This window comes from Penicillium verrucosum (genome assembly GCF_028828655.1).
Source record: "Penicillium verrucosum strain IBT 35672 chromosome Unknown utg000001l_segment0_segment0, whole genome shotgun sequence".
NCBI classification, from domain to species: Eukaryota; Fungi; Ascomycota; class Eurotiomycetes; order Eurotiales; family Aspergillaceae; genus Penicillium; species Penicillium verrucosum.
Genome location: NW_026643210.1, coordinates 9,031,213 through 9,057,919, shown reverse-complemented (window position 1 = coordinate 9,057,919; position 26,707 = coordinate 9,031,213). Strand labels below are relative to the sequence as shown.

The window sequence follows — 26,707 nt, the reverse complement described above, 5'->3', positions numbered from 1 at the left end:
TTATAATCCAGGTATTTAGGCATCAAGATTTGTATAGTGCGAATAGCGTCAGTATTACTGCCCATTCTCTAAGGCATCATTATTATTAACCTTATAATCTAGGTATTCAGGTATGATCAGGCATCAACTAGTTACCTAACTAGGTAACTACCTAGGTAGTTGATGTCTGATGACTAATAATTTTTAAGAGTGGGTCTAAATTACTGCTTGGCAATATGAACCAATGAGAGAGTTATGTGATGGTGAGCCCTATAACCACCCGTAGAAGTCCCTCCCTCACATCCCTTCTTTCACTCTTGCTGTCCCCTCCCCTCACAACACCTGTACCAAGCTATTTTGCCACCACCCAAACAGTTATTACTCCTGTACATCTTTGCCAAAGCTCTGCACGGCTAAGACTACGATTACATGTGTTTTGATTCGCCATGGCCTTCCACTACGCGGATGCTCTCGAGGAGCATAACTGGGTTGGCGGAGGACTCGACGCTTATATCTACCACATCACTCCAACCATTGTGGTGAAAACTGTTCGTCGCGACCGAACTCCTGAAGAAAAGGCAGCTGGGCATCCTTTCATCAAGGAGATCGCGTTTTACAAACGTCTTAATGAGTCCCAGGATCGATGCCCGAATATTATCGAATGTTTTCTTATGCTCCCAGACTATCTTTTTCTATCATATTGCACGCATAAGGCACTCGCCCCTCGCCTCTATGAACGCCAGGAGCGAGAGACAGGAACAAATGGTTTTTATGGGCGTCTTATTAGAGTCAAGGAATACGAGGATCCTGCTCTTATCGCTCGGTGGATACAACAAATCACCTCTGCTCTTGAATATGTGGAGAAAATGGGCTTTTGTCATAATGACCTACATGCAAGCAATTGTCTTCTTGATAGGAACTTCAACTTAAAGCTGGCTGATTTTGGTCGTGCCACCACTATTGGACAGCTGCTCGAAGGTACCTTGCCTCCACGAGCCAGACCAATACGTGCTGGACCGTTGAAAGGCACATACGGTCTGTGCTCCGCCAGAACTGAACAGTTTGCCGTCGGGACACTTCTATACTTCATGGTATATGGCTATGAACCCTATGACGACATTATCCTCAGCGCTGCGGAATGGGATCGCCGATTTGGGGAAATGGAGTTTCCAGAACTTAACCGCAATAAAGCTTTTGATGGTCTTATTTCTGCTTGTTGGCACAATGTATATCCTACAATGGCCTTGCTAGCATACGACTTCAAACGCAAGACAAAGGATATGACTCGGAATGCAGAATACATCTTCATCGACTCTGAAAATGAGATAAAGACCTGTGAAGCATTGGTTCGCAGAGGCTTGCTGGGACCTGAGTTGGCTCTCCGCTTTCAGCCGGCCTGGCGAAGATACCTACATGCTATTGTGAAGAGAAGCATGTTTATTTGGCAAAGCTTTCTACAGAGAAGATTCTGGACCTGGTTTTGATGATCGGTTGGGGCTTGTACCATTTGGCCACGCTCGATATGCGGCGTCCAATGTTAGCTAATAGGGAACGGAGGGATGACCAGGAGACCTGCACATTAGTCGTGTGTTATCAATGGGAATGTAGTGTGTTTCTTGTGTGAGAACAACACTTGGGATTGGACGTTAACGGCAACGTCGAACCAGCCAATGAGGTTACGTGACGGCGTATTAGGACGCTAAGCTCAAAGACGCAAAACTAACCGCACCCCTACATGTCTTTTTTTCTTCCTATATTGTTACTGCTAATATACGCGTCTAACCTCAAACACTCGAGATCTCTTTCGGCAAACCATGCAATCTGAGCTTACAGTGATTAAATGGTATCTCCGTTACCAATAACCGAAGGCTTCTTCTTGTACAGTTCAATGTGGGAATGCGAAGCGTTCGTCGAATGTTCACATATGTACAATTATCCGAGAACGGCTAGATAAATACACGAATGTGAAGATTGCATGCTATATATGGCACCAGTCTTCTTGGCTTTCTCAAAGCTTCGAGCTCGCCTTTTGCAAGGATCGGTGACCAGATGCACGGTTCGCCGGCAGATCGACTCCCCAGGCAATGCGGCAGTCCCATTGCATATGTTCTTCTCCACCGGAAGTAGCGCTCGCAGTTGCACGAACTGTAACAATATCATGGAACACATGCTCTCCCACGCCGCCCTCAGCACTCAAGATCCAGCGCCGAGCGATCTCCGTCGTCACAGGGTCATTATCACGTTCAGTATCAAGCGCTAGAAGAGCACCAGATAGAATCCAAGCCAGAGTAAACATAAAGCGACGACCATCAGCGACAGTCGAGGCGGGGTCCTGAGTCGTGAAACGAGCACGCAAAGCTGACCACGCAGCTGTCAGGGCATTCCGCAGATCGGTGCTCTGAATCAGGGTCAAGGTACGCTCAAGCCATGTTCCAAATATCTTCAGGTTGTCTTTCTTGATAAGGAACCGGACGAACTCGCTGGCTAGCACATTGGTGGTACCCTCCCAGATAGAATTAACTGCGTTATTGCGCAAAATCCGAGATATATTGAACTCAGGCTCGTCAGCCTCATCCATATACCCAACTCCACCCATAGATTCCTGACATTCTTGAATTCCCGCAGTGGCCATCTTACTGATGACAGCCTTGGAAGTGGCTGTCATGGTACGGAAAACCACCTCAGCTTCCTTACCGGGTTGAGGTAGATGCGCGAGACTATTAGACGATGGTTTCTGGTCCTCAACCACCCCAAACAAAGCAACGGTAAACCATGCGAGATTCATTGCACCCCGGTGCTTTACCTCTAAGTCTGCGAGAAGTCGCAGATGCATTGGAATCAACCAGAGCGGTTCGCCAACAGTAGTCCTTGCTTTTGCAAAGCTCTTCGTGATACTGATAGCTCGGCGCCAACCAGCAAGCGAGCCAACGAAGGTATGAAGTCGAGTGACGTTAAGAAGAGGCGCGATGGTTACGATACCCTGATCTAGTACTCCAAGGAGGTGCGCACGCATGTCCTTTAGTTCCAATTCGGCAGTAGGCAATTCTTTGGTACCGAGTTTGTTCTTCAGTCGGTGGATCCTGACACCATTAGATACAACTTTGGAGACGCCGTCGGCGCCCACCACGGTCCGTCGCAGTGGTGCGAGGAATGTGCTCAGTTTCCCGGATGGCGTTTTCGCGAGCAAAAGAGCAAGGTTCGCATCCGTTGCCGAGGAGAAGAACTTAAATCCGCTGATGAGGTAGTCCCCATCACCTAGGGGGTCGGAGCCAGAACCAATAGCTAGAGGCGAGTATGTGGCCCATGTTTCTGTGTTTTGGACGTCGCTGCCACCAGCTCTCTCAGTCATCCACTGACCCGAGGTCCAGTGATCATCCTTTTCGGAGATCAGCCCCTGGAACGCAGTATGGAATGGATGCGTAGATGGCAACCTGTTGATTCTTGACGAGAGAATAAAAGCAGCACCATCGGTCATACTAATCGGACAGGAGTAGAGTCCAGAAGAAGGAGAGTACAAATAGGTCCTGGGATTATGGCATGAGTGATAGCGTAGAAAGATCGACAATAAAATACTCACAGCGCATACTGAACTGTTCTCCGGTCGATCCCTAATTTCTTATCATAGCCCGCCGAGACGATCCTAATCGGATGGCGTTAGATCATGCACGTCATCTTGAAGGCGCTTTGAAGAGGATACCTATTCCGAGCACCCCATTTCCCCAATTGCTTCCAACCTTCTGTGGTCACTAATCGATCGTAGTCATATCGCTTACCCCAAACGTTATGGCTCTTCACATATGGCACATTGCGCTCTGCATCGGCGCTCCATTCACGAATCTGCTCTGAAATAGCCTCGGCACCGAACTGCATGAGGTGAGGTTGCACAGATTGCAATGTAGTAGATGGTAGGTACCCTGAATAATGTTTAGGGATTGTTGTAACTACATATGAGTAACAAACTCACATGCCAGTGTCCGTTGAAGGCTAGGATCCGACGTGTAGGTATTCTCCAACGGACCGGGATCGGTGATATAGCCGGTATCTGCTGTCGCGGGCTGTGGGGAAGACATGGTGTGATTGTTAGAAGTGGATGAGATTGAAAATCACAAACGGGATGCTCAGAATGATAAGAATGGTATTGCTAAAGGCCGTTGAAGATGCGGGGGAGATGAACCTCGGCCGTCGGTTGCCCAAAGTCTCTCGCCGCGAAAGCGCCGAGTACCTACTATCCCTGCCACCTTATTGAACCTATAACATCATATATACTTTACGGTTTCAAGTTACTCCATACATCTTCTGATCATAGCCTAGGCGTCAAGCCAATACCCAAGAAATAATTGTTAAAATGCCAGGCGACCATTTCAGCCATAACCATCCTTCCCAAGATAACAACAAAGGAAGAGGATCTGAAATTTTTTATTTATAGTTACTTTTGCTAACAGCTGAACGCTCTCACATCTCGTGCAGCGTGTTATATCCAGTTTCAACCAAGCTGCGCGGTCCTCGGGCATCAGAGCAGACATGCCAGTAGAACAAACCGCCCAGTTTCGACGAAGTCACAAATTCCGCCTTCTGTTTTACTGTTTCCGGGGTGTCGTATGTGACAAAACCGCCATCAGCGCCAACACAGAATGATGCAGCAATGTTTTTGTCATGGTACTCCTGTGTCCCCGGTCGGGGCAGATCGCGATAGTCAAAGACACCATCCTCGCCACCTTTTCCAGTATACCTCTGACCAGGGCCGTTGCTACCTAGGAAAGATCGCCCGTAAACCGGGACACCCAAAATTATCTTTCTAGGGGACACTCCTTGTCCTATGACGTAAGAAACTGCCGACTCACCAGATACGCCTGAGCCATAAAGCTGCGCCTGGTGGCCTGTCTCGGATTCCCATGGTCCGGCAAAATCGTACGTCATGAGGTTGATCATGTCAAGATGCTTTTGTGCCGCAGCAAGGTCAATGTTCCTCAATGCCCACTTGCCAGCAGGAAGGGCGGTGGTAAGGACGTATCGTGGAGCTGGTAGCACTTCGCGCAGACGCGCGAGGAGACGAACATAATCCTTTCCTTGCTTGGAATCAGAGGGATGCTCCCAGTCGACTGTACAGCAGATATAGTGAGTGATGTGTTTCCAACTTGAGTAAGAATCCAAAAGACAGTGCGGTCTTACTGTCAATGCCGTCAATTCCAAATTGATCCACTAGTCCCCGCGCAGTGCGAACGAAAGTATCCACCTTTGAGCGGCTGTTGGCTACAGCGGCGAAGTTCTCGCTACCTTTTCCACCGCCACCAACAGAGAGGATGACCCTCATCTTAGAGTACTGCTGCTTCAATTGGACAAAAGCTCTAAGGCAACCTTCTGCGCCATCAACGGGCATCTGGGTATCAGCCCACTCATCACTCAGCTATGACGCAGGGTTAGTAAGTATTCCTACATTGGACGTGCATGCTTAGTTCACTTAAACTTACATAGATAGTACCATCATCTTTGACCCTGCGAGAAACCAAATTGAGATTAGTGCGTCAGCCATCTACTCGAATTCGGGCCTTTGAACGGCGATGATTGGCTGTGTTTACCAGGCAAATGCGTAGAACACGTGAGAGATAAATCCCAAGCGCAAAGATGAAGGAGGTTCCTTTCGATAGATTCTCCAATTTGGATAGTAGGCCGCGTTTGTGTACAATGGCACTTCATACGAGATGTGGGACTCGGCGGGGTCACGATCCGCGCCCCGTCGACGGAAGAACCTGGAAGCTGAGAACATGGACATGGCCAAGACGTCAAGGTCAGGAATTTACAAGCTCGCTCATTGAAAGGAACCACAGAAAGGACTGAAGTTGAAAGGAATTCAGAAAAAAGAAGGGGAAAAAAAGGAAAGAGAGAAGGAAAGAGAGAGAGAGAGAGAGGGAGGGTTGAATTGGAAGGAAAGTACATGCTGTGTGTTTCCTTTTTTGGAATACGTCACGTGGAACTTCGCCTCGTCCCTTCCAAGGTTTTACCACTTTGACTAATTGGGCTAATTGGGCTAACTGGGGTGAGTATGGGCCAGGCAGTTTGCCAGGCAGTTTTGCAGATGCAAATCGGAGGTAACTTCACTAGGCTACTTGGCGTAGATAGTCAAATCAGTAATTGGATACAGCGAGATGCGGGGAATGCAGGCTAAGCATACGCGCAGTAATTTGTTTTTTATTTTTATTTTTATTTATATATATATATATATATATATGGTATTAGTACTGAGTATTATTTTCAAACGTACAAAGTACGTTGTACGCAATGGCTTGATGTCTGCATATATGCGGGGTCAAGGTCGATTTCTTACAACCTACTACACTACCTAGGTACCTGCCTACCTAGGTAGGTATCTCACAGTTTAGTAACTGTTCTTGATAGACACACCCGATCTTCTCCGGTCATTTCCTCATCACCTATGATCGAACCTAACTAGCAGATGTAGTAAGAGAATCCTATCAGGGAAGAGCTTTCCAAACTAAGGTACGAGTGTGGATCGTCATGCATGACCAATGCACCCCGTGTTGGAACAGATTTTTCAAAACGGCGCCAGATCGTCAAAACAATATTATCGTGGAGAGTTATCACTCGTGATAACTTGGTTACAGCGTCAAGCTCGTGTTGGGTGCCCCGAGGAATATATTCTGCGAAGCTAATGACCAAACAAAGAGAGGGGCGATGGAGATTTGACATTTTGCTGATGTTTGCTTTTTTCGGTTTGATGATGGAAGCATTGACAGGTATATGATTCGCCGAGGAAGAGAGTCTAGGAGATGAGGCTGGGGGACTATAGGCAGCGATGCATGTTCCCTCCGGCTTTATGTTTTCGCGGTGGTCGAGGCCTTCTGCAGGGATGCTGTTTGAATACCTATATCGTACGAGAAACGCCTGCTCACATCATCTTGGAGTATGGAGGGCACAATTACGAGAAAATAAAACGAAAAGAGTGGTCTTGTCAATGACCAAATGCGCTCATTGCGATCAACAGTTCCAAAATGGCCAGCATCACGAAACTATAAATGTCGAGGCCTAACAAACTCCACCTATCTAAACCGCTTGAAACGTCCTGAGGCTGTTGGCCGCGACTTCGGCTTGATAACCCTTCGGTTACTTTCTCGACAAAAAGGGTGTGATTACGGATCATAGAGCGCATCTAAAGATGAGCGTATGAGTTTAGTGTCAAGCTTAGGCCACCCCGTTCTGTTTGTAATATTGGGGTATGTTGAAGAAAGGATCGCCTGTCAGGGCATGCAAGAGTCAATATATTTAAGTTATCAGAAATATTTACAGAGCATAGTCAATGAACTCCTAGATTTCCAAATATGCATAACGTGATAGATAATCTCGGTATAGACACTGTAGAAAGCGTATTCCCAATTTGTGCTCTCGGCATCTTCATGCAACACTAGAGCTTAACAGCCTTGTTCAATTCGGCCCATTTCTTCTCTCCCTCAGATCCAGGCTGCGGCGGCACAAGACCATTCATCTTCCACAAGTCTCTCGACGATTCTGCGATGAAATACTCCCATTCCATTCCCTTCGGCTCAAAAAGTGGATTGAGAATCTCATCAATGGCAGCCATGAATCCCCGTTTGGCTTCGTCGGTTTTGAAGGCACGGGCAATGTGGTATATTGTCAGGGATGCAAAGTTGGGATGAGGTTCGCCACCAACAAACGAAGTACCGGGAATGTTCTCGATGAAGTGGACTTGGACGTAGAATGCAGGTAGGCCATGGGAGACGTACAGCTTGGTAATTGACTTGGCGAGTTGTTCTTTCTCCGGAGCCGTAATGGTGTTTGGACTATGTTTGATATACCAGGAAGGCATTTTGAAGGAAGTCGCTTTCTTGCGAGAGTAAATTGTTGATAATAATTTCAAGACGAATCCTATGGAGATACGTTGATACATTCTTATACCAAGTTGAAGATCATAATATCCCAAATAAACCTCGCGGATTACTGATACCAAATATGGTAGCGCCATCATTCATATGCATGATCACCTTTTTACTCAGTCTCGCATAGTCTTATGCCTCGGGGTGATAGTGTAATAGAAAAATGTCGAACACAACAACGGGTCCACTTGTAACACCAAGTCTTTTGATCATTTCATCAGCCTCGGCCGCAGAGGTTGATTACTACACCGTACAACTTTTCGAGCTTCACAATAGTAACACCAACGATTACTCGGGTTGCATATTAGATGAGCCGTGTTATATGCTCGATCAATCGGGTTAGCATTCAAATAATGATGACATCCAGCATGTCGGCGTGGCATGGAATTGAGGCTCTCTTTAGAACCAGACCGGGTATAACGTAGGTGGATTCCATCATTTTACTTATCCCAGCCTATCAATGATATCCAAATAAAGATTTAGGCAAACTAGATTAGCTAGCAGATTACAAATTCAACCCATGGATATAAAAGACGGCTGAGCGCAGTACAGAATATTTTCTCCCCACCAGCACTCGAATAATCAACAAGATGTCTAATGAATTAATATTTATCACCGGAGCCACTGGCTTTATCGGGAGTGCCACTGCAGTGGCTGCTCTGGAGGTAGGGTATCGACTGCGAGTTTGTCTTCGCAAGCCATCTGAGCAATTGGAAACTCTGCTCTCAGAGTATAGTGACCAAATTGAATTTGTTATCATTCCAGACCTCACCGATGAGACGGCATTCGACAACAAGTTGAACGGCGTGGACTATGTCCTTCATCTTGCATCCCCTCTTCCCCATGGGTCAGACAAGAAGTCATACTTTCCCCCGGCTGTGAAGGGGACCACCGCCTTGCTGAAAGCAGCAGCAAAGGTGCCAACCATCAAGAAGGTCGTGGTTACTTCGTCCATCGCGGCCTTGATTCCAATGACTGGCATTCCTACTGGTGGCGTAGTGAAAGGTACCCTTATAGCCCACTTTGTGATATCCAAGTATGAACTGTATTGACATATATCCTAGAGAACAACGATTGGGACCTTTCGGTTGATGAAAATGCCAATTTCGAGGACCCTCAAACCCCGGCTGCAACACCAATGCGACTGTATCACGCCTCTAAACTTCTTGCAGACAACGCAACTTGGGAGTTCCGGGCAACAGCCAAGCCACACTATGCATTGGTGACATTGAATCCTGCGTTTGTATATGGCCGCAATCTTGTTCAGATTTCCGCCGGCGGAGTCAACGCGGGGTCTAACAGTGGTCTGTGGGATCTCATAATGAAGGCCGATCCCACTAGAAATATGGTAGGGGTGCATGTTCAAGATGTGGCCGAAGCGCACATCAAAGCACTCGATCCTAAGATCGTGGACGGCTCGAAATATCTCCTGGCCGGCCCGAAGACGACGGGCCCTGAGATTGCGCGCATTGTGCACAGACTTTACCCGGATGCTGGGGCATTGATCTCTGAGGATTTCCAGGGTGTCTCGTTCCCAGTTGATGTGACTAAAGCGGAGACAGATCTCGGGATTCAATGGCGCTCATTCGAGTCAATGGTGCGGGATGTGATGGACCAGCAGCTCGGGTTCGTGTAAACATGCTCTGTCGAACCACATTTTTATAGGTCAATAATAGTACTTCGAATTTTATCAGTGGTAGTCTCAATTTCAAATAGATAGCAATTGGATTGGATGTTGGGCTTTAGTTCGCTGCCGTCCTTGTTGCGTCTGTTTTCCCATGTCTACCGATTTATGTATACTTGTCTCCCTTTCGGCGTATAATCACATATTTGCCAAGAGACGAACAGTATGACACTCGGGAGTATTAATGTATCAATCGGTAGATGGCCAAAGTGCAAACAAGTCAAACACGAGTTTGCCACCTAATTTCTAAGGCGACAACTGGAGAACAACCTGGACAGCTCCGCAACCTTCAACAACTAAGACTTCTTCCTTTGAATATCCTTCTCCATGCCAATTTGAGCTGAAATATATCGAGAATTAACCCTCTCTGCAACCCTCAAAATTCCATCCACAAAGAGGCGGGCATAGTCAGTCGAATACACGCACCTGACTCGCGACGACCACCGATCCTCTCTTGACCCTCCACGCTTTACCTGTCGCATCAGCTTCATTGAGCCATGGCTGCCGACCCCGAAAGCGCAGTTGCGCATATCATATCCGCCGAACCGACGCGTGATCCTAGCTACAATGAATTTTCTTTCACACCGTTTCTGCGCAAGAGCTTTGGCTTCGGACTCGCTAGCGATGTACCTGTCTGCAAAGCTTATAGTGAAGGACACTGCCCATTAGGACCTGCTTGTCCAGATCGCCATCCCACTCCGTCCCGTGTGACGACCTCGACTACCACAGCATCCGGAATGGCGCCATCTACAACACACGGATCGCTGGTTTGCAAACATTTCCTCAAGGGATTATGCAAAAAAGGTCTGAAATGCGAATACCTCCACGAATATAATCTTCGACGAATGCCAGAATGCCAGTCATTTTCGCGATCCGGATACTGCACCAATGGTGACGATTGCCTTTACCAACATGTCCGCGAGGAGGCACGCCTGCCGCCTTGCGAGCACTACGACCGCGGATATTGCGAATTGGGGCCACTATGTGCAAAGCGACATGTCCGTCGACGTCTATGTACCTTTTACCTTGCTGGTTTCTGCCCTGATGGAAAAGCGTGTACCGATGCTCACCCTCGCTGGCCGGAGAATCTACCACGGCCTACAATGCGCACTGAAAAGACAGAGGAAGAACTCGAGCATGAACGAGTTCTCATCCGTGAAGAACAAGAACGGGAAAAAGAACGGGAACGAGAATGGCGAAACGAACGTGGTCGGGGTGGTGGATTTGGGCGTGGTCGCTTCCGCGGGCGTGGAAGGGGTTAGGTGGGGTTTTTTTTGGCGATATTGCATGGCATGGAGTGAGGTGTGGCTTCAACAAGGGGTCCACGGCTTGGTTTCTTTTCGTTTATGGTTCTTGCGCTAGTCCCGCGATACCCCCATTGAATTTGACACAAAAATATTCATCCTTTCTTTTTTTTTTTTCCTCAATTGAGCTCAATGGCATAATTGGTGTTAGCAGGGAGACATCCTTGTTTCACCCTTGCTGTATTATGTCTGCCATCTGCTATACTGGCTTAACCTGGCAATGATAAACTTTTGCCGTGAAACCAAATGCCTCTTCGTGTTTAATATTCGGCCACTGGACCTAAATACGCCAATGTAACTTGTGTGGTGAACACAGTGAAGAAATCAAGGGACTTCATGACATCATGATAAGGACTGTCGAAACGTTCACGGGTATATCCTCACACTTAATTTCCGTTATTGGCAAAGCAATATCCTTCTGGTAGAATCCGGACGAATTTACAATTTTTTTACAAATGGTTACGAATCGTAACTCTATACACCCACATCCATTCTTAGTGGGTAAAATTCCCCCGAGGTCATATTTGTCAGTGTTCAGTCAGAATCACTAAAGCCAAAACTATATCCGAGTGGATCTTTTTTAGCCAATCATATTCCATCCTCAGGTGCTCTGTCATCGGTGACTGATGTGCAGCTAATCATAGAGGTACTTGGAACCACATACTAATTAATATGGTGGATGAGGTACCTAACACATTCTCCCCGGTGGGGTGTGTACCCTTTATAATTAGCTTCCCTCCCCGCTGCTCTTCATCTCTCATTCTTTCTACATTCACTCTACAAATCTCTAAACCGTCATCATGGCTCCCAAGGTTGCAATTGTCTATGTACGTCTTCCAATGGCAACATACTCATCTACCATCTCACTAATTGTCCAAATAGTACTCCATGTACGGCCACATCCAGGCCTTGGCCGAGGCCGAGAAGAAGGGCATTGAGTCCGCTGGTGGCCAGGCCGAGATCTTCCAGTCAGTCACTCCACTACCGTTACCCTTTTTATGTCATTTGATTAACATTTATGTCTCTAGGATCGCCGAAACCCTCAACGAGGAAGTTTTGGCCAAGATGCACGCTCCCCCCAAGGCTAGCTACCCCATTATTGAGCCCGCCGATCTCCTCGCCTTCGACGCTGTTCTGTTCGGTATCCCTACCCGTTACGGTAACTTCCCTGCCCAGTGGAAGACCTTCTGGGACAAGACCGGTGGCATCTGGGCCACTGGTGGCTTCTGGGGCAAGTACGCCGGTCTCTTCGTCTCCACCGGTACCCAGGGTGGTGGTCAGGAGTCCACTGCTCTTGCCTCAATGAGCACTCTCGCCCACCACGGCTTCATCTACGTTCCCCTGGGCTACAAGACCGTCTTCGCCCAGCTGAGCAACTTGGACGAGGTTCACGGTGGTAGCGCCTGGGGCGCTGGTACCTTCGCTGTAAGTTAACCCGATAGACCCACTTCGATACGTTTCTTCTTTCTGACTATCACACGTCTACAGGGTGCCGACGGTTCCCGCAAGCCCTCCGCGCTTGAGCTCGAGGTTGCCACCGCTCAGGGCAAGGCCTTCTACGAGACCGTTTCCAAGGTCCAGTGACTCCATGGTAGTACCGAGTCGCAGCCGGAAAGCTCGACTCCTGTTGCTCAGGAAGCCGGCCGAAAGACCGAGCAGCCTCCTAATGAGCAACGGGGTACTCAGGAGCCAGCCAAGAAGGAGAAGAGCAATGAGGGGCCATGCGGTTTGCCTAAGAAATGTACCATTCTTTGATTAAACCCATGGCTCTACTCTTGCGTTCTCTGGTTTTCGGCTGTTCTCCCTGGGGCGTTCTCTCGGCGTTTCGACTTCTTTATGATGATACGGACATACCATTTTCATTTTTCAACACCCAATTATATCTAGCCTAATGGAAGAAATTTTTGGAAGAATTGTCAATTGCTTTTGCAAAAGCTCATAGTAACTCGTAGATATTCAATTTTCTATACCCACCCATGCTGTATGGATGATTCGCATTCCATAAGGTCCACGGGTATGTGTCTATGTCCCCCATTTTCCAAACAAAACATGTAACTAGAACTTCTCCGCGGGTGATAAATGCTTATTACTCCCACTAACTAGCGCTTTACTTCCATATACCTATCCAATCTTTTAGTTGGCTCTCATATGGCGGATGTGGCATTCGCAAAGCAACTTTAACTACAAGACAACTGCTCTTTGGCGCCCTTCTTCCTATCGCCGGGCCAGCAAGGGATTGGAGGGCGGATCTCGCTGCTTAGGCGGAAAGACTTAAAACCCAAGTCCCAAGTCATGGAAGGATAGAACCTATTACACTTAATGTTGACTATCGGAGGTGTTTTGTATTAGCAACAAGCTGCTGTCCGCATGCTCACTACCCTAATACCTCCACGAATAGTGTATAAAACCTCGTACATATATGCATTTAAATAATCAAATACAATATAGACAGTGAGACTTCACTCGGTATGACAGCAGTCTCTATGAGGAATCCAATAAGCTTATATTACAATTCAGCTAAGAGAGTAAGCACAGTCACCTTGGTTATCTGTCTATAACTAGTTAGTTAGCGCAAGTCGGTCTATGATATCAAATATATAAATAGTTATGTCACACACATATAAAGATCATAAAGCAACCAATATTTTGTTTCTTCTTGTCACTCCGCTTAAACCCCCGAGCCAATGTGTTCCCTGATAACTTTCTGTTCATAGCAAGCGCAAGGCCAGCAGGTACCGACAACGATTTGTTAGCGGCCTCCCAATATCGATTATTTCTAGTGATCAAATGAGGACAATGGAATCTAACTAGTTAATAAAAAAAGCAAACACAAACAGCTAATCAAAAAGATAAAACGAAAGTGAAGAAAAGGGGAAAATGTGTGCCATTTACTATAACAAACTGGCCAATCTTCCTTTACATTTTCGGGATACTTCTTGAGGTTGCTCGCGCAAATGATGATTAACCATGCACTGAATCAATACGAAAGCCTCACATATTAATAGCTAAAGGCTACTTTGGTACAAATAATCCATTTTATGGGCTTATAGGTGAATAAATACATAGTTTTCCTAATGTACATTCATAAAGCTCTGTAACTATCCGTAACAACTTTACGGACACCTCGCCCAAAACTCCACAGCCGACCGCGGGGTGTTTTGTCATCCAGGGTACGATACCATACGGCCCGCCAGCTGTGACGTGACCAGGGAGGCTTCGAGTCGAGCTTCTTCTTTCATTTGCATTCGCCTTCTTAGGTCTTCTTCTTCCACGTGTGTACTACAGAAAGGGAAACCACTAAGTCTCCATCTTTCTCTTCAACTGTGCTCTAGTTTTATCAGAGCTAGGATGACCTCCATTCTTCTGCGATTCGAGAGTCGAAACGGCCAATTTCGACTTACGGTTAGCCCGGAGGAACTCTTTCCATCACTTCAAAAAAAGGTATTTCTCCACACTTGGTCAGAAGGGAGTGATAGCAGGGTTAGAGCCAAATGCTAATCTGGAAACCGCTATTAGATTCTAGAACACCTCCCGTCAAATGTCGAACCGTCATCCATTGCCCTCTCAAATAAACCGATCGGCACAGGTGGTGAGGAGAGATTATTGCAAGGCCTACAAGGGGTTTCGCTTCAACAGGTTGGGCTGAAGTAAGTGTCGAATGTTATATTGGCCTCTAGAGATTGAATTACTCACGCTCCGCTGACTTGAAGGCATGGGGATAAGCTCTTCATTGGGTACCAAGAACAGACACAACAAAATAGACCCTTAAACGGCACCACATCTACCACTACAGAACACCGACTGAATGGAGCACCGATTCCCAAGCAACAAACAGTCCCGATCCGTCCTCAGCCAAGTTCCTCCGCTCCAACCAAGAACCCGTGGGAGCTAGTGCAGCAGTCACCTCTGGACAATCTCCTAGACAAGAAAGATGGAAAGATCAAGCGTGGCATGGACCACAAAATGTGCAGGCACGGTCCCCGAGGCATGTGTGATTATTGCATGCCACTCGAGCCTTACGATGCGAACAACATGGCAGAGAAGAAGATCAAGCACCTTTCTTTCCACTCATACCTGCGGAAAATCAATGCCGCGACCAACAAGCCCGAAATGGGAACTTCGTTCATGCCTCCACTCAATGAACCATATTACCGGGTGCGAACCGACTGCCCATCTGGGCATTCCCCTTGGCCGGAGGGCATTTGCACCAAATGTCAACCAAGCGCAATCAGTCTACAACCCCAGGAATTCCGCATGGTAGACCACGTGGAGTTCTCATCTCCTGATTTAATCAATTCTCTCCTTGATTTTTGGCGAAAGTCAGGTGCTCAACGACTGGGTTTCCTGTATGGGACATATGAGGAATACACCGAAGTACCACTAGGCGTCAAGGCTGTTGTGGAAGCAATCTATGAGCCCCCGCAAACGGGCGAACTCGATGGCGTAACGCTTCATGACTGGCACAACGAAAAGGAAGTGGACGAGGTAGCCCGTCTCTGCGGATTGCAGAAGGTTGGTGTCATCTTTACTGACTTGATTGATGGCGGCCGTGGGGATGGGTCAGTTGTTTGCAAGCGGCACATCGACTCATACTTCTTGTCTTCACTCGAAATTGCCTTCGCTGCACGACTCCAGGCACAAAACCCCAAGTCAACGAAATGGAGCCGGACAGGACAGTTCGGCTCAGATTTCGTGACGTGTGTGCTCAGCGGAGACGAGACAGGTGCGATTGCTATCAGCTCGTACCAAGCATCCGTGTCTGCAGTTGAGATGGTTCGAGGAGATATAGTCGAGCCCTCAGCGGACCCGACCGTCATGCTGGTGCAATCAGAGCATGACGAAGATCTCGGAAACAGGACACGATACATCCCCGAAGTCTTCTACCGACGAATTAATGAGTACGGTGCAAGCGTACAGGAGAGCGCTGAGCCGAGTTTCCCAGTCGATTTCCTACTAGTCACCCTTACCCACGGATTCCCAACAGAGTCATCCCCGTTATTCACCAACAGTCGATTCCCTATCGAGAACCGTGAAGTCATCGGCGAGAGCCAAGAGCTTCAACACGTTGCCCAGAAACTAACGTCCCATGGTGATCCCGATAAAGCTATCCAAGGCGTTTCGGACTTCCACATTCTGTGCTTCTTGCATGGAGTGGGCACATTTAGCATGGTCAGTCTTATATTGTGCATCTTTTTATCTTGTGTATGTGGCGCTAACTCGCATTCTCGAGTAGGATGAGGAATCGCTGCTCTGTCGCGTCGCCAGAACAAAGTCCCCCGTCGAGGGCATGCAGCTCGTGAATACCCCAGGATGGGCCACGTTGATGACAATTCTTCAAGAGAGTGGTGAGCGCCCCCCCTAAGCGCCCCTGGCCCACACCGGCTGAGCCTTCTCGCTCGGATTCCCAAACCCGGAAACGTCGCAACTCCCCACCCCATGCCCTACCCCGGTCCTTGTCTCCCAGTCCCGAGAGTGACCAGCTTGCTAAGAGGTTTAAGGGAGCTAGTCTAGAGTGACGGGTTTCGTCTTTTTCCCGCTCGGTTTTCATCGCACTTCCCCTAGACCCTTCGGTTCCGCTCTCCCCCACCGTGTTACCCTAAAAGTTACGAGCGAGGCATTTTTTTCGTCACCTTTTCCTCCGAGATATTGTCGATTCCCGGGCCCGAGATGGAGATTTGATGGTGCGGGAATGGAAGTTAGAAGGCCCGTGGGCCTGTCGGCTAGTTATAGCAGGCTAAAGCTCTGCCCGATATCATTGCTTTTCGACGAATATACCACTCGAAATCCAGGTTGCGTCTTACGCGTCTTACAGCCATGGAGTGTGCTGTAATTAGATAATTCACTGATGCTCTCGTCTCAATATGTATAGGACAGCATAGCGTAAACCATACCTAAGTAATCAAATGCTTTGTTACTTGATGCTGCTGAAACAACTGTAATGCCCGACTGGACTGCTCCGGGACATTTAGTAAGCTGTGTGCGAGAGGCCGTTTAGACCCTTCCACCATCTTCTTTTCTTTCGATGTTTTCAGGCACAGGTTCTAGTGCTAGATGTTTCAACCTCGCTTCCTCTCAATCCTCGTCAACAGGGATCAACCAATTTCAGAGCTTCGTGTAGAGCTTCGTAAACTTTCAGCCGCATTTCTTAACTAGCAGGGGGTGTTAACTAGCTGTTGCATTCAACTGCCGAACGCATTGAACTTTCTGCGATAGATCAGCCAATAATCAATAATAACCTCGGGATGGATTAAGATGGATTATTCCCCGCACCGGAGAATTTCTGCGCAGTCTGGGGTAGATTTCCCGCCAGTCGTACGCCAGTCACTAAAGTAAGTAATACTTGCCAAAAAGAGCCAAGATGTCTCCAAGTTATCATGGGGAATTACTCCCATTCTATTCGTGTGAATGAGCACAGCCACTTCGCCTGTCCGTCTTGTCCGTCTTGTCCGGATAATTTGAGGGGCCTACACTCGTATTCATTGATTGAGATTGAATTCCACCGGAGTTTCTATGTATCTATATAAAATATGAAGGCCTCCTACGATACCTTTGACATTCCCACATCAGCATCATCCTCTGCAAGTAGCCCCGATGAAGCTCCTCGCTCTCTCCCTCCTAGCCGCCTCCCCGGCGGCAGCGCGGTCTTACCTCTCCTGGATGGCCGATTCCTGGATCCTCAACAACCAGGAACATGAAGGTCCATACTGGTACGGACGCGCAACCATCTACGAAGGCTACGAGGCAGCCTATTCACTGTACGGCAACGAGACCCTGCTGGACTGGTACCACACGCAAATCGACGACCTGATCACTCCTGACGGTACAATCATCGACTTCAACGAGACATACTACTCGCTCGACGACTACCGGATCGGCAACAATTTCTTACACTGGTACGAGCGCTCAGGGGAGGAGAAGTACCGGCTTGCTGCGGATCGCATCCGGGCGATGCTGGACCGACACCCACGCACGCCGACAGGCGGGTTCTGGCACCGGGCCCCGATCTATGCGAATCAGATGTGGCTGGATGGGATTTTCATGGCGGATGTGTTCTACGCAAAATGGACGGCGTTGTTCGATGCGCAGAATGTCACGGCCTGGGAGGATATCGTGCTGCAGTGGGATAAGATAGAGGCTGCTACGAGAGATGAGCCGACTGGTCTGCTTGTGCATGGCTTCGACGAAAGCAAGACGGCTGTATGGGCGGACCCGGTGGATGGTGCGGCGCCACTCGTCTGGAACCGCGGTGTCGGATGGTATTTTGTCTCCCTGATTGAGATCCTTGATATCTATCCCAAGCATCTTGAGGGATACCAACGGCTGTTGGGTTACTATAAGAGACTCGCCCGGGGCCTTCTCCATGCGCAGGACCCAGAGGTCCATGGCTGGAAACTAATCCTGAGCAAAGGGTATGTTGATAGAAAGGGTAACTTCTTTGAGAGCTCCGCTGCAGCAATGTTCGCCTATGGTTGGCTTGCCGGTTTGCGAAGAGGCTTTATTGATGAAAGGACCTATGGACGGCCCGCAGCGAGAGCGTATAACCACCTGATTGATGACTTTGTGACAAAGCACAAGAATGGAACGTTGACCTGGGAGGGAACGGTAGAGGTTGGCTCGCTGAACAGTGATGCCAGTTTTGAGGTAAGGCTTTGGCAAAATAGGTATATGAATGTGCAAGATCTGACCGGTATGCAGTACTACACCGACATTCCAGTCGTCCCGAATGATACGAGAGGCGTCGGTCCTTTCTTGCTTGCTTCTTATGAGTGGGAGCTTCGCCAGAAGCGGTCGTGAAGTGAACTATACTTCTGTACTAGGGATATTCAGGAAAAGATAGTGCAAGCAGTCGGCCACTCTTGCTTTGTGTACTTTGTGACGCGGCACAATGTATAATGGTCTATGTTATGGTATTTAATCATATGGTCACTGTACACTGGAAATAATATCCTTAATGGATATTTCTGTCTCTATGTATGTATATACAGTCTTTGTTGACAATTACGCCATCTTCAACTGTGTCTTCGGTACAATATAGTGGTCAAATGTCTTCCGAGCCTGGGTTTTCTGCTCAAACGCATAGGCCATCTCAATGAGAGCCGGCTCACTCCATTTCAACCCCATGAATCCAAGACCCATAGGGACACCAGGTGCCACCGAGGTAAGATTCCACGGTGGACTCACCTGCACAGGAGTTCCTATAGGGTACGCACCCATCGGCACAGTGATGACGGGTCCGCCGACGACTGCCGAAACTGGATGTCCCAGGTTGGTCGGTAGCACAACTGCGTCGAGGTGGTCCCTGTTGATCGCTCCGAACACGCCTCCTTCGCCCCCGTAGTAGAGGTTTTTCACGTACCGAGGCCAGAACTCAGGCGAGGTGTTGTTTATCCCGGCTTGGAGGGCTTCATCCCATATCGCGGTGTTTCGAGTTGGCCACTCCTCGAGGGCATACCGGTGCGTGAAGGACTGGACTTCTTTGAGATTGTGTACATGGTGGGGGTTTGTCTTCAGGTTAGAAAGATAATCGGCCAGTCCGCTGATAAAGTCCGCGTGGAGGACAGTCTCACTACCGTCGTTAATGAATTCCTCGTACGCCGTGAAGGTCGTGTTGACAATGGTGGCACCGGCATCTCTGAGGTCATTAACCGCGGCCTCGAATGCAGCGTAGTAGGGTGCCATTGAGCTGTCGTAACTCAAGTCAAGGACATTCTGTGGGATGCCGATCCGCTTTCCCTCCAGGCCGTTCTTTTTACAGTGCTTGACGTAGTCGGGGGCTCGGTGCTTATACGGCGCGGCGAGAGTATAGTTATCATGACTGTCTCGGCCGGCAATAGCCTGGAGGACCAAAGCGGCATCTTCTACCGTTCGTGTCATTGGACCGATGGTGTCTTGGTGCTCACTGATGGGAATGACGAGGTAGCGAGACGTCAGTCCGACAGTAGGCTTGATGCCGACAAGCCCACTATTTTCACTGGGGCTGGTGATACTTCCGGATGTCTACTTGTCGCATTAGGCATTTTTCAAGATGTCGCTGGTGTGAAGAAAGAGAAAGCATACCTCTGTTCCCAAGCAAGCATAAGCAAGTCCAAGATCAGCTGCAACGCCGCTTCCGCTGGACGATCCGCTGGGATCCTGGTTCGGGACATGGGCTGCGATGACCTGTCCGCCCCAGGCGCTCCATCCATTAGATGAGTTGCCGGAACGGTAGTTGGCCCACTGAGAGAGATTCGTCTTGCCGAGGATGATTGCGCCGGCTTTGCGCAGCTTTGCCGCAATGGCGGAATCAGAAACTGGTTTCGCATCCATTAAGGCGTATGATCCAGCTGGGGCCGTTTGTTAGTAAAGTTTCATATCTCGATGCAACGGCATCCTACCATTCGTTTGCATCTTATCACCGGTAGCGATATTATTCTTGATCAGAATTGGGAGGCCATGGAGAGGTCTTAGAGGAATAGACAAGTCAGTCGCCCACTCACACGTACCCAAGACATAAGACCCATCAAAGTGTTTGTACGTACCCTCTTAAGGTTCCATTTTTCCGCTCGTCGTCCAAGACCCGGGCAATTTTCCACGCATCCGGATTAATTTCAACAACGGCGCGGACGGTGGAATTGACCTCTTCATTGCGCTTGACGTATGTCTGGAATATTTCAGTCCTGAGGTCTTATACCGGGTGGGGGTAGTGCCTACATCAACCAGATCCACGCTTGTAAAGCACCCAGCCACCAGTCCATCCTGGAGCTCAGTGGCAGTGGCGGTTAGAAGGTCCGGATAGCTGCATTCGGCAGCTGAAACACGTTAGATATACCAATTTGGATCGTTGGGAGCTGCCTTTACCGGTGGGAGCCGTGCAAAGCGCAAAGATGGCTAGAGCCACAGCTTTCAATTTCAAGATTGCCATGACTAGAGGCGACACCAAAGTATTTTGCACTCGGTGGGTAGCCAATTCAGGACAACGTACACCCCAACTTTTATACCCGGACCGGTAACTCCTCAGCTCCATGATAAGAGACGTGATTATTAATTCGTTTGGAGAAGATCATCATTAATTTGGGGTAAAGCTGATAGGAGATTAACATTGAAGCCATACCGGGCTTATAACTAACAGAAATCAAGATATGGCGAGCGTACTGGTAAGAATAAAAAATTGGTAAAATTCTCCAACTAAAATCAATTGCCCTCTGAATTTGACAATCTGCCCAGGTCCCCCATCTGGGTCCTTCCTGAGGGGATTCTGAGTCGAGAAAAGACTTGGCAGGGGAAAAGAAAGCTTATATAATCCCTGGTCCTGACACCTAGGAGCGAAGGCTATATCCGATCGAAAGCGACGACATTGTGTCATCAATGATCGGCAAGGGATTCGCAGCCTAGCGGTTGACACCAATAAGGGTTGTACATATGTATGAAAATACTCGTACTCTGAGGAGGTTGAGTTGGTCGGCGAACGTTTATTAGAGGAGTGGGCTTTATGTCCGAGCCCCGAGCCCGGACCCGGGCCCGAGTCCGAGAGCAAGATCACTTCAGCCGACCCCGAGCTTTCCCTCCGACCTTTCCAATTGATGTCCGTTGACCGCGCATTCAATACCTGCAATTTGGACTGTCATCAAGATGGCTGAGGACCAGAGCTTTGGCAGTACCCGGTCAGCACCTTCACTCGCTCGTCGGAGCCGACCTGTGCAATCCTGCGGCCCGTGCCGCCGCCGAAAGGTACGTTGCGATCTCAAATCGCCATGTTCAGCCTGTCAAGTCTCCAGAAACTCGGTGACGTGCACATATCAAGGAGATCAGCAGCAATCCAGTCCCGCCCTGGAAGACCGTGGAAGTGAGGACAATAACGTCCAACAACAAGTTCCTCGCTCGCTCAGCATTGCCCCAAACAACAACATCGACCACCCTGCAAAGAGGCAACGAAAAACGAATGAATCGGAACTAATTCGGAGCGTAGAGCGACGTGTACAGCAGCTTGAGCACTCTGTTGTACCAGAAGTCGATCCCCAGCAGCACAGCCTCAGCAGCAGCAGCAACAATCATCTCACTCTCCTGGCATTGTCTGATCGCCTCCAACACGTCGAGCAGCGGCTTGCTGAGCTCTCTCAAGCTCGTCCTGTGCCTTCAGCTGTCACGGGCGATAATTCTCTAACAATTCCGTCTGTCATCCCTCGACTTCGTCACAACCCGAAGAAGGTAAAACTGTTTCCTTCGAGCCACTGGCTGCACACTGCTGAGAAGGTATCGTCGAACATCCTTTCTAATGAGCACATTGACTGATTGAACATTGGCTGACGTGTCAATAGTTCAGAGTCAGCCATGTTGGAGACAGTGACGTTGAATTGACCTTCGTGGATACCAAGGCCGAGCTGGCCGATTCGGTGAATGAGATACGCAACTTGCGACTCACGATGAAAAATGAGCAGGCACCGCAGATGCATGACCCCGTTCCTCAACTTCTGAGTACAATGCCGGCTCGTTCCATCTGTGACCGACTAGTGAATCACTACATGCGGACTTTCGAGTTGATCTATCGTTGTTTTCACATTCCCACATTCTGGGCAGAATATGAACAATACTTCAGCCAGCCGCAGCCTGTAGTTACAAACTTTGCAATCAAGTTGGGTTTGGTGTTGGCCATTGGAAGCGTCTTCAGCAACGACGACGACAAAGTTCTACGGCGCTCGCGGCGTACTTGGATACAAGCTGCTCAATACTGGATGGTTGGACCGTCAGAGAAAACTACTAACAATCTTGATGGAATTCAAATTTTCTGTCTTCTATTGGTTTCGCGGCAGATAACATTAGTCGGCCGTTCACCGTGGCTGTCGGAAAGTGGTCTACTTCGGGCGGCTATGGCTATGGGCCTGCACCGAGATCCACAACTGTTTTCTCTGTCTCCTTTTCAAGCCGGGATACGAGGGAGGCTTTGGACAACAGTCCTAGAGCTCGTAATTCACGGTTCCATGGACTGTTCCATCCCTTTGCTTCTTTCTTCAAACGACTTTGACGATCATATGCCTCTTAATGTCAGCGATGCTGATTTAGATTCAACCAGCAAACAGTCTCCATCTCCAAAACCGTTGACAAGCTATACGGAATCGTCGATACAAATTCTCATGCGTCAGTCCCTGCCGATACGACTTGAAGTTGTCAGGGCGGTCCAAAACGAGCGATTAGAGCACTCATACGAAATGGCCATTGAGCTAGCTACGAAACTTCAGACAGTTTGCCGTACTCTTGCAAGCTATTTTCGGTTGCATTGGTCGCAATTCCTAAGCATGCATCACGCTTTCCTTGATATGCAGATACGTCGGTATATTCTGGTTCTGCATCGGCCTTTCATGCTACAAGCGCAAAAGGATCCCCGCTTCTACTTTTCCCGGAGGGTTTGTCAGGAGTCTGCAATGATTATCGCCACTTATGCCGAGCGACTTCGGCTACCTGCAGACTCTCTTGACGATCTGTCCAAGTTGATGGTGATGAGCACAGGGTCATTTCGCGGACCTTTGAGCCTGGACGTAATTTCAGTCTTGGGCTTGGAGGTTGTATCTCAGCTGGAGGAAACGGGTTCCGGTCCGTCATCTGCCTCGGTTGGTCTCGACCACACATTGGTCCTCGATCCTCTCGCTGAACTGGCGCGCGGCCAGCGAGCGCCCATCATTCGACTTTTAGAACACATCAACGAACAATTACTGCAGATCGTAAAGTTGGGCCATCCTACGTTGAAACGCTACATTTTTCTTGCTGGCATTCTTTCCCAGATATACGCCATGGAACGCGGCCAACCCATTTTGTCTACTGTGCTGAACACTGCAAAGGACAGCCTGAAGGAGTGTTACGATGTACTACAGTCCTACAGGGCCGCCAACACCCCCCGAGAAGTGTCGCAAGACGTGATCGATAATGAGCTTCTTGACGGCCTGGATTTTGGCGCAATGGTAAGTACAAATTACCAAATATGCCCCTCCTACATAGCACTACTGACTGAAGTCAGGACTCCAGGTACCTGGACTTTTCGGCCTTTTTGGTTCCAACTATTTGATAGAGCAAGTTCACAGGACGATTTACGTCGCGAGATGAAGATTGTGATTAATTGAGGTCAATTCTTTCCATTCCGTTCTATGTTCGATCGTCTCTGTCTCGGGAGGGTTTGCTTACAAAGGTGAGGTATGACCTATTGCTTGAAGCAACACTTGTGATGCATTGTGCACCTTGTCCAGACTATCTGAGCGCCACGCTGAAAATCCATCAGGCCGCACGAGGACAAGACAAGCATCCCAAATTCGGAACGCATGAGTCTCATTCATCAAACGGATCTTTAAAGGAATACTGTCTTCCAGATTTATTTTCAACTCCCACCTGCGGAGTATGATTATATAATTTCGACTGCTTTCGATAAGCATAATCATCGGTCTATCTGAAATTCGTTGCCCATTTTATCTTTTTGTCACTAATTTCCCCCCTAGGTAAGACCTATTTTTCACAGTCAAAATGTCACAAGACCTTATTAGTGCCTTACACCAGTCTCCTCTTCTTCACCAGATGTTGTAGTTGCAGCAGGCTGCTGCGCTCAGTGCCCTTGCCTAGACATCAAGCTTTTGTGAGGGCATTCCAACCAGAAACTCTACCCCTCAGCCACACCAAAAGGATTGTCGCGACCATGAAGTTCACGCCACTGAACAAAGCCGCAAAGCGGAAAGAGCCTCCATCTGTCCCTGCAATTGCACCAGCAATCGGAGGGCTCGTAAGGGCACCAATGCCTGCGATAGCAAGAGCCAACCCGATTCGAAACCCGATCTCCTGAGGTGGATAGAGAGTCATCACAAGGGGCGGTGTCAAGCCAATGGCGGTGCCAGATCCGATACCAAACAAAGCGGCGAAGATAATGTTGGCCGCGTTACTGCGACCAGGCAACCACAAGGCCAGAGTGATGACACCAGTGAAAAGGAGCATTATAATAAGCACATTGAAACGGCCGTATTTGTCGGCAAGGCCATTGGGAATCGTACGTCCAAAAAAGCTCGCTCCGTTCATGATGGGAATCAGATTGTAGGCCATAGTCATTGACATTCCGTTATGTATAGCAGACAGGACAAGGTAGTCGAAAGGGACAAACAATCCCCCTAAACCCTGGTTAGCTGTGTTACGATGAAACATAATGATAGGCCGCTCACAGTAAAGGAAAAAGCAGAACGTCAACAAGATCAAGAAGTTGAATTCCGTGAAAGGCCGAAGGTAGTTCGCAAGGTTGAACTCCTTGCGAGTGTGAGGCAAGTTGGAGGAGATGGTGAGCATGGAAATAGCCCAGAGGCCAAGGATCAAGAAAGCACAGATTCGCATCGTCCATGCAAAGCCGACCTCCGAAAGGAGGTTGTTGACCATGAGGGGAAAGATTACACCACCCAGACTCGAGCCTGCAACGGTCAATCCTCCTGCCAAAGCGCGGCGCTTTCCGAAGTAAGTCATAGGCTGTGAAGCTTGTGAGAAAATGCGCGATAAATTCCAAGAGTGATGACACAAACCGAAGTCATTGCCGGAGTGAAAATGAGCGATGTGCCGGTCCCTGAGCAAATCGACTGTGCCAAGTAGAATTGGTAGTATTTGCTTGACAAGCTGGTCATCATGAGGCCAAACACATGCATCAATCCACCGATACAGATCGGCAATCGTGGTCCATAGTTGTCGAATAGATATCCAGACAACGGTGACATGAACAGCATGAAGAAAACTAGATTGAAATGAGCTTGTTGTTTCACGGCCGGTTGGGGAAGAAAGCTCTCACATTCGGACGATGTGATCCAGGACACCTCCGAGCTGCTATAGGTCTTCAACTGGTTGGTCTCATATTCAGCTTGGAACAGACCAATGCAATTGACCCATCCAAATGAGATAAAAAGACCCAAGGAGCCTCCGAGTAGCGATAGGTAGGCTTTTGTGCCTCCTTCAGGTGCTGCTGGTGGGCCAGATGCTTGAGGCTTGGGCTCCGCTGGACTCGATGGTCTTGAAGAGGTTGGACTGCCCTTCTCGAGCTCAGCGGTGCGGTCATCGTGCATAGTTGCTGTGGGGTGCTTGATAGGGCGCGCAAAAGATAGTTTTGCTTGTGACGTCGACTTGAATAACATAACGAGTCCGATTCTAAGGAATATGGCCAGTGCTATATACCTCTGGCACGAGGCCAAGTTCTGAGTATGAAAGGAGGTCGGACATACATGCTGTCACTAGCAATGTCCGACGTCGAGTAAAAGATCGGACGTCCGATGCTGTTCGTTGGTGATGTACGCAAAGGCGCTGCTACACACCCGAGGCCGAGTCCGCGGCCGAGCTATTCAAAAGGAAAGCCGACCCCGATCGGCCTCGGAGTTCCGGACTCGGCTTGAATGCTTTTACCTATAAACATTCGTCGTCCACCTGCGAGGTTTTAAGAAATCATTCAATAACAAATCATGGACTATCCTACTCGTCGATTCAGTCGATTTCATGCCAGACAAGTCTTTGCTCGAGCCAAGTTTCCGTTGCAAACATACGGACCCAGAAGAGGGATGGCGCTTCTCAAGATCGGTCTATTCGGCACTGTTGGCTACTTCGTCACGAAGAAGCTTCTTGGGTAAGTCGGTACTCCCAAGACACTATGGTCCAGTCGAGAATTATCAACTGACGTCTATCAGAGACTCGAATGGGCCACGTCAAAATCCTCAACAATGTGCATCATGTGGACATGAGCGGCAGCAAGAATCCAGGCAGCAACCGACAAACGTTCCACGGACGCCATACCATTAGCATTTTGCAGTCATTAGCCATGATGCCAGTCAGCCTCAACAATCAGCTCTTTCCTAGGTTCAGTA

At 48.6% G+C, this 26,707-nt stretch overlaps 13 protein-coding genes across 13 annotated transcripts; 8 read left to right on the top strand and 5 right to left on the bottom strand.

The window, feature by feature from the left end:
- Positions 1-425: 425 nt before the first annotated feature.
- N7516_003250 (uncharacterized protein) lies at positions 426-1,463 on the top strand (the record flags this gene model as incomplete). The annotated part of the gene is made up of 1 exon (XM_057215970.1): positions 426-1,463. One exon carries the CDS (start codon positions 426-428, stop codon positions 1,461-1,463), a length of 1,038 nt encoding a protein of 345 aa, XP_057077853.1.
- Positions 1,464-1,987: 524 nt separating this feature from the next.
- N7516_003249 (putative acyl-CoA dehydrogenase) lies at positions 1,988-4,049 on the bottom strand (the record flags this gene model as incomplete). The annotated part of the gene is made up of 4 exons (XM_057215969.1): positions 1,988-3,503; positions 3,557-3,619; positions 3,677-3,893; positions 3,944-4,049. 4 exons carry the CDS (start codon positions 4,047-4,049, stop codon positions 1,988-1,990), a joined length of 1,902 nt encoding a protein of 633 aa, XP_057077852.1.
- Positions 4,050-4,431: 382 nt separating this feature from the next.
- On the bottom strand, positions 4,432-5,749 carry N7516_003248 (glycoside hydrolase family 18 protein; the record flags this gene model as incomplete). Its single annotated transcript, XM_057215968.1, has 4 exons — positions 4,432-5,078; positions 5,149-5,383; positions 5,448-5,472; positions 5,556-5,749. The coding sequence occupies 4 exons, from the start codon at positions 5,747-5,749 to the stop codon at positions 4,432-4,434; spliced, it is 1,101 nt and encodes a 366-aa protein (XP_057077851.1).
- Positions 5,750-7,396: 1,647 nt separating this feature from the next.
- Positions 7,397-7,819, bottom strand: N7516_003247 (tautomerase family protein; the record flags this gene model as incomplete). The annotated part of the gene is made up of 1 exon (XM_057215967.1): positions 7,397-7,819. One exon carries the CDS (start codon positions 7,817-7,819, stop codon positions 7,397-7,399), a length of 423 nt encoding a protein of 140 aa, XP_057077850.1.
- Positions 7,820-8,476: 657 nt separating this feature from the next.
- On the top strand, positions 8,477-9,522 carry N7516_003246 (uncharacterized protein; the record flags this gene model as incomplete). The annotated part of the gene is made up of 2 exons (XM_057215966.1): positions 8,477-8,891; positions 8,951-9,522. 2 exons carry the CDS (start codon positions 8,477-8,479, stop codon positions 9,520-9,522), a joined length of 987 nt encoding a protein of 328 aa, XP_057077849.1.
- A 545-nt stretch (positions 9,523-10,067) lies between these two features.
- On the top strand, positions 10,068-10,832 carry yth1 (cleavage polyadenylation factor RNA-binding subunit YTH1; the record flags this gene model as incomplete). The annotated part of the gene is made up of 1 exon (XM_057215965.1): positions 10,068-10,832. One exon carries the CDS (start codon positions 10,068-10,070, stop codon positions 10,830-10,832), a length of 765 nt encoding a protein of 254 aa, XP_057077848.1.
- Positions 10,833-11,674: 842 nt separating this feature from the next.
- Positions 11,675-12,458, top strand: pst2 (putative NADH-quinone oxidoreductase Pst2; the record flags this gene model as incomplete). Its single annotated transcript, XM_057215964.1, has 4 exons — positions 11,675-11,701; positions 11,757-11,842; positions 11,903-12,299; positions 12,363-12,458. The coding sequence occupies 4 exons, from the start codon at positions 11,675-11,677 to the stop codon at positions 12,456-12,458; spliced, it is 606 nt and encodes a 201-aa protein (XP_057077847.1).
- Positions 12,459-14,222: 1,764 nt separating this feature from the next.
- Positions 14,223-16,390, top strand: npl4 (nuclear protein localization protein 4; the record flags this gene model as incomplete). The annotated part of the gene is made up of 5 exons (XM_057215963.1): positions 14,223-14,315; positions 14,391-14,521; positions 14,585-16,043; positions 16,108-16,193; positions 16,216-16,390. The coding sequence occupies 5 exons, from the start codon at positions 14,223-14,225 to the stop codon at positions 16,388-16,390; spliced, it is 1,944 nt and encodes a 647-aa protein (XP_057077846.1).
- A 1,075-nt stretch (positions 16,391-17,465) lies between these two features.
- N7516_003242 (glycoside hydrolase family 88/105 protein) lies at positions 17,466-18,668 on the top strand (the record flags this gene model as incomplete). Its single annotated transcript, XM_057215962.1, has 2 exons — positions 17,466-18,515; positions 18,570-18,668. The coding sequence occupies 2 exons, from the start codon at positions 17,466-17,468 to the stop codon at positions 18,666-18,668; spliced, it is 1,149 nt and encodes a 382-aa protein (XP_057077845.1).
- A 204-nt stretch (positions 18,669-18,872) lies between these two features.
- N7516_003241 (putative amidase) lies at positions 18,873-20,775 on the bottom strand (the record flags this gene model as incomplete). Its single annotated transcript, XM_057215961.1, has 6 exons — positions 18,873-19,871; positions 19,932-20,197; positions 20,249-20,316; positions 20,393-20,514; positions 20,565-20,662; positions 20,712-20,775. 6 exons carry the CDS (start codon positions 20,773-20,775, stop codon positions 18,873-18,875), a joined length of 1,617 nt encoding a protein of 538 aa, XP_057077844.1.
- Positions 20,776-21,482: 707 nt separating this feature from the next.
- N7516_003240 (Zn(II)2Cys6 transcription factor) lies at positions 21,483-23,948 on the top strand (the record flags this gene model as incomplete). The annotated part of the gene is made up of 3 exons (XM_057215960.1): positions 21,483-22,103; positions 22,169-23,803; positions 23,860-23,948. The coding sequence occupies 3 exons, from the start codon at positions 21,483-21,485 to the stop codon at positions 23,905-23,907; spliced, it is 2,304 nt and encodes a 767-aa protein (XP_057077843.1). The 3' UTR covers positions 23,908-23,948.
- A 507-nt stretch (positions 23,949-24,455) lies between these two features.
- N7516_003239 (MCT family MFS transporter) lies at positions 24,456-25,987 on the bottom strand (the record flags this gene model as incomplete). Its single annotated transcript, XM_057215959.1, has 3 exons — positions 24,456-24,988; positions 25,040-25,334; positions 25,388-25,987. The coding sequence occupies 3 exons, from the start codon at positions 25,985-25,987 to the stop codon at positions 24,456-24,458; spliced, it is 1,428 nt and encodes a 475-aa protein (XP_057077842.1).
- Positions 25,988-26,308: 321 nt separating this feature from the next.
- On the top strand, positions 26,309-26,642 carry N7516_003238 (uncharacterized protein; the record flags this gene model as incomplete). Its single annotated transcript, XM_057215958.1, has 2 exons — positions 26,309-26,469; positions 26,531-26,642. The coding sequence occupies 2 exons, from the start codon at positions 26,309-26,311 to the stop codon at positions 26,640-26,642; spliced, it is 273 nt and encodes a 90-aa protein (XP_057077841.1).
- Between the last annotated feature and the right edge of the window lie 65 nt (positions 26,643-26,707).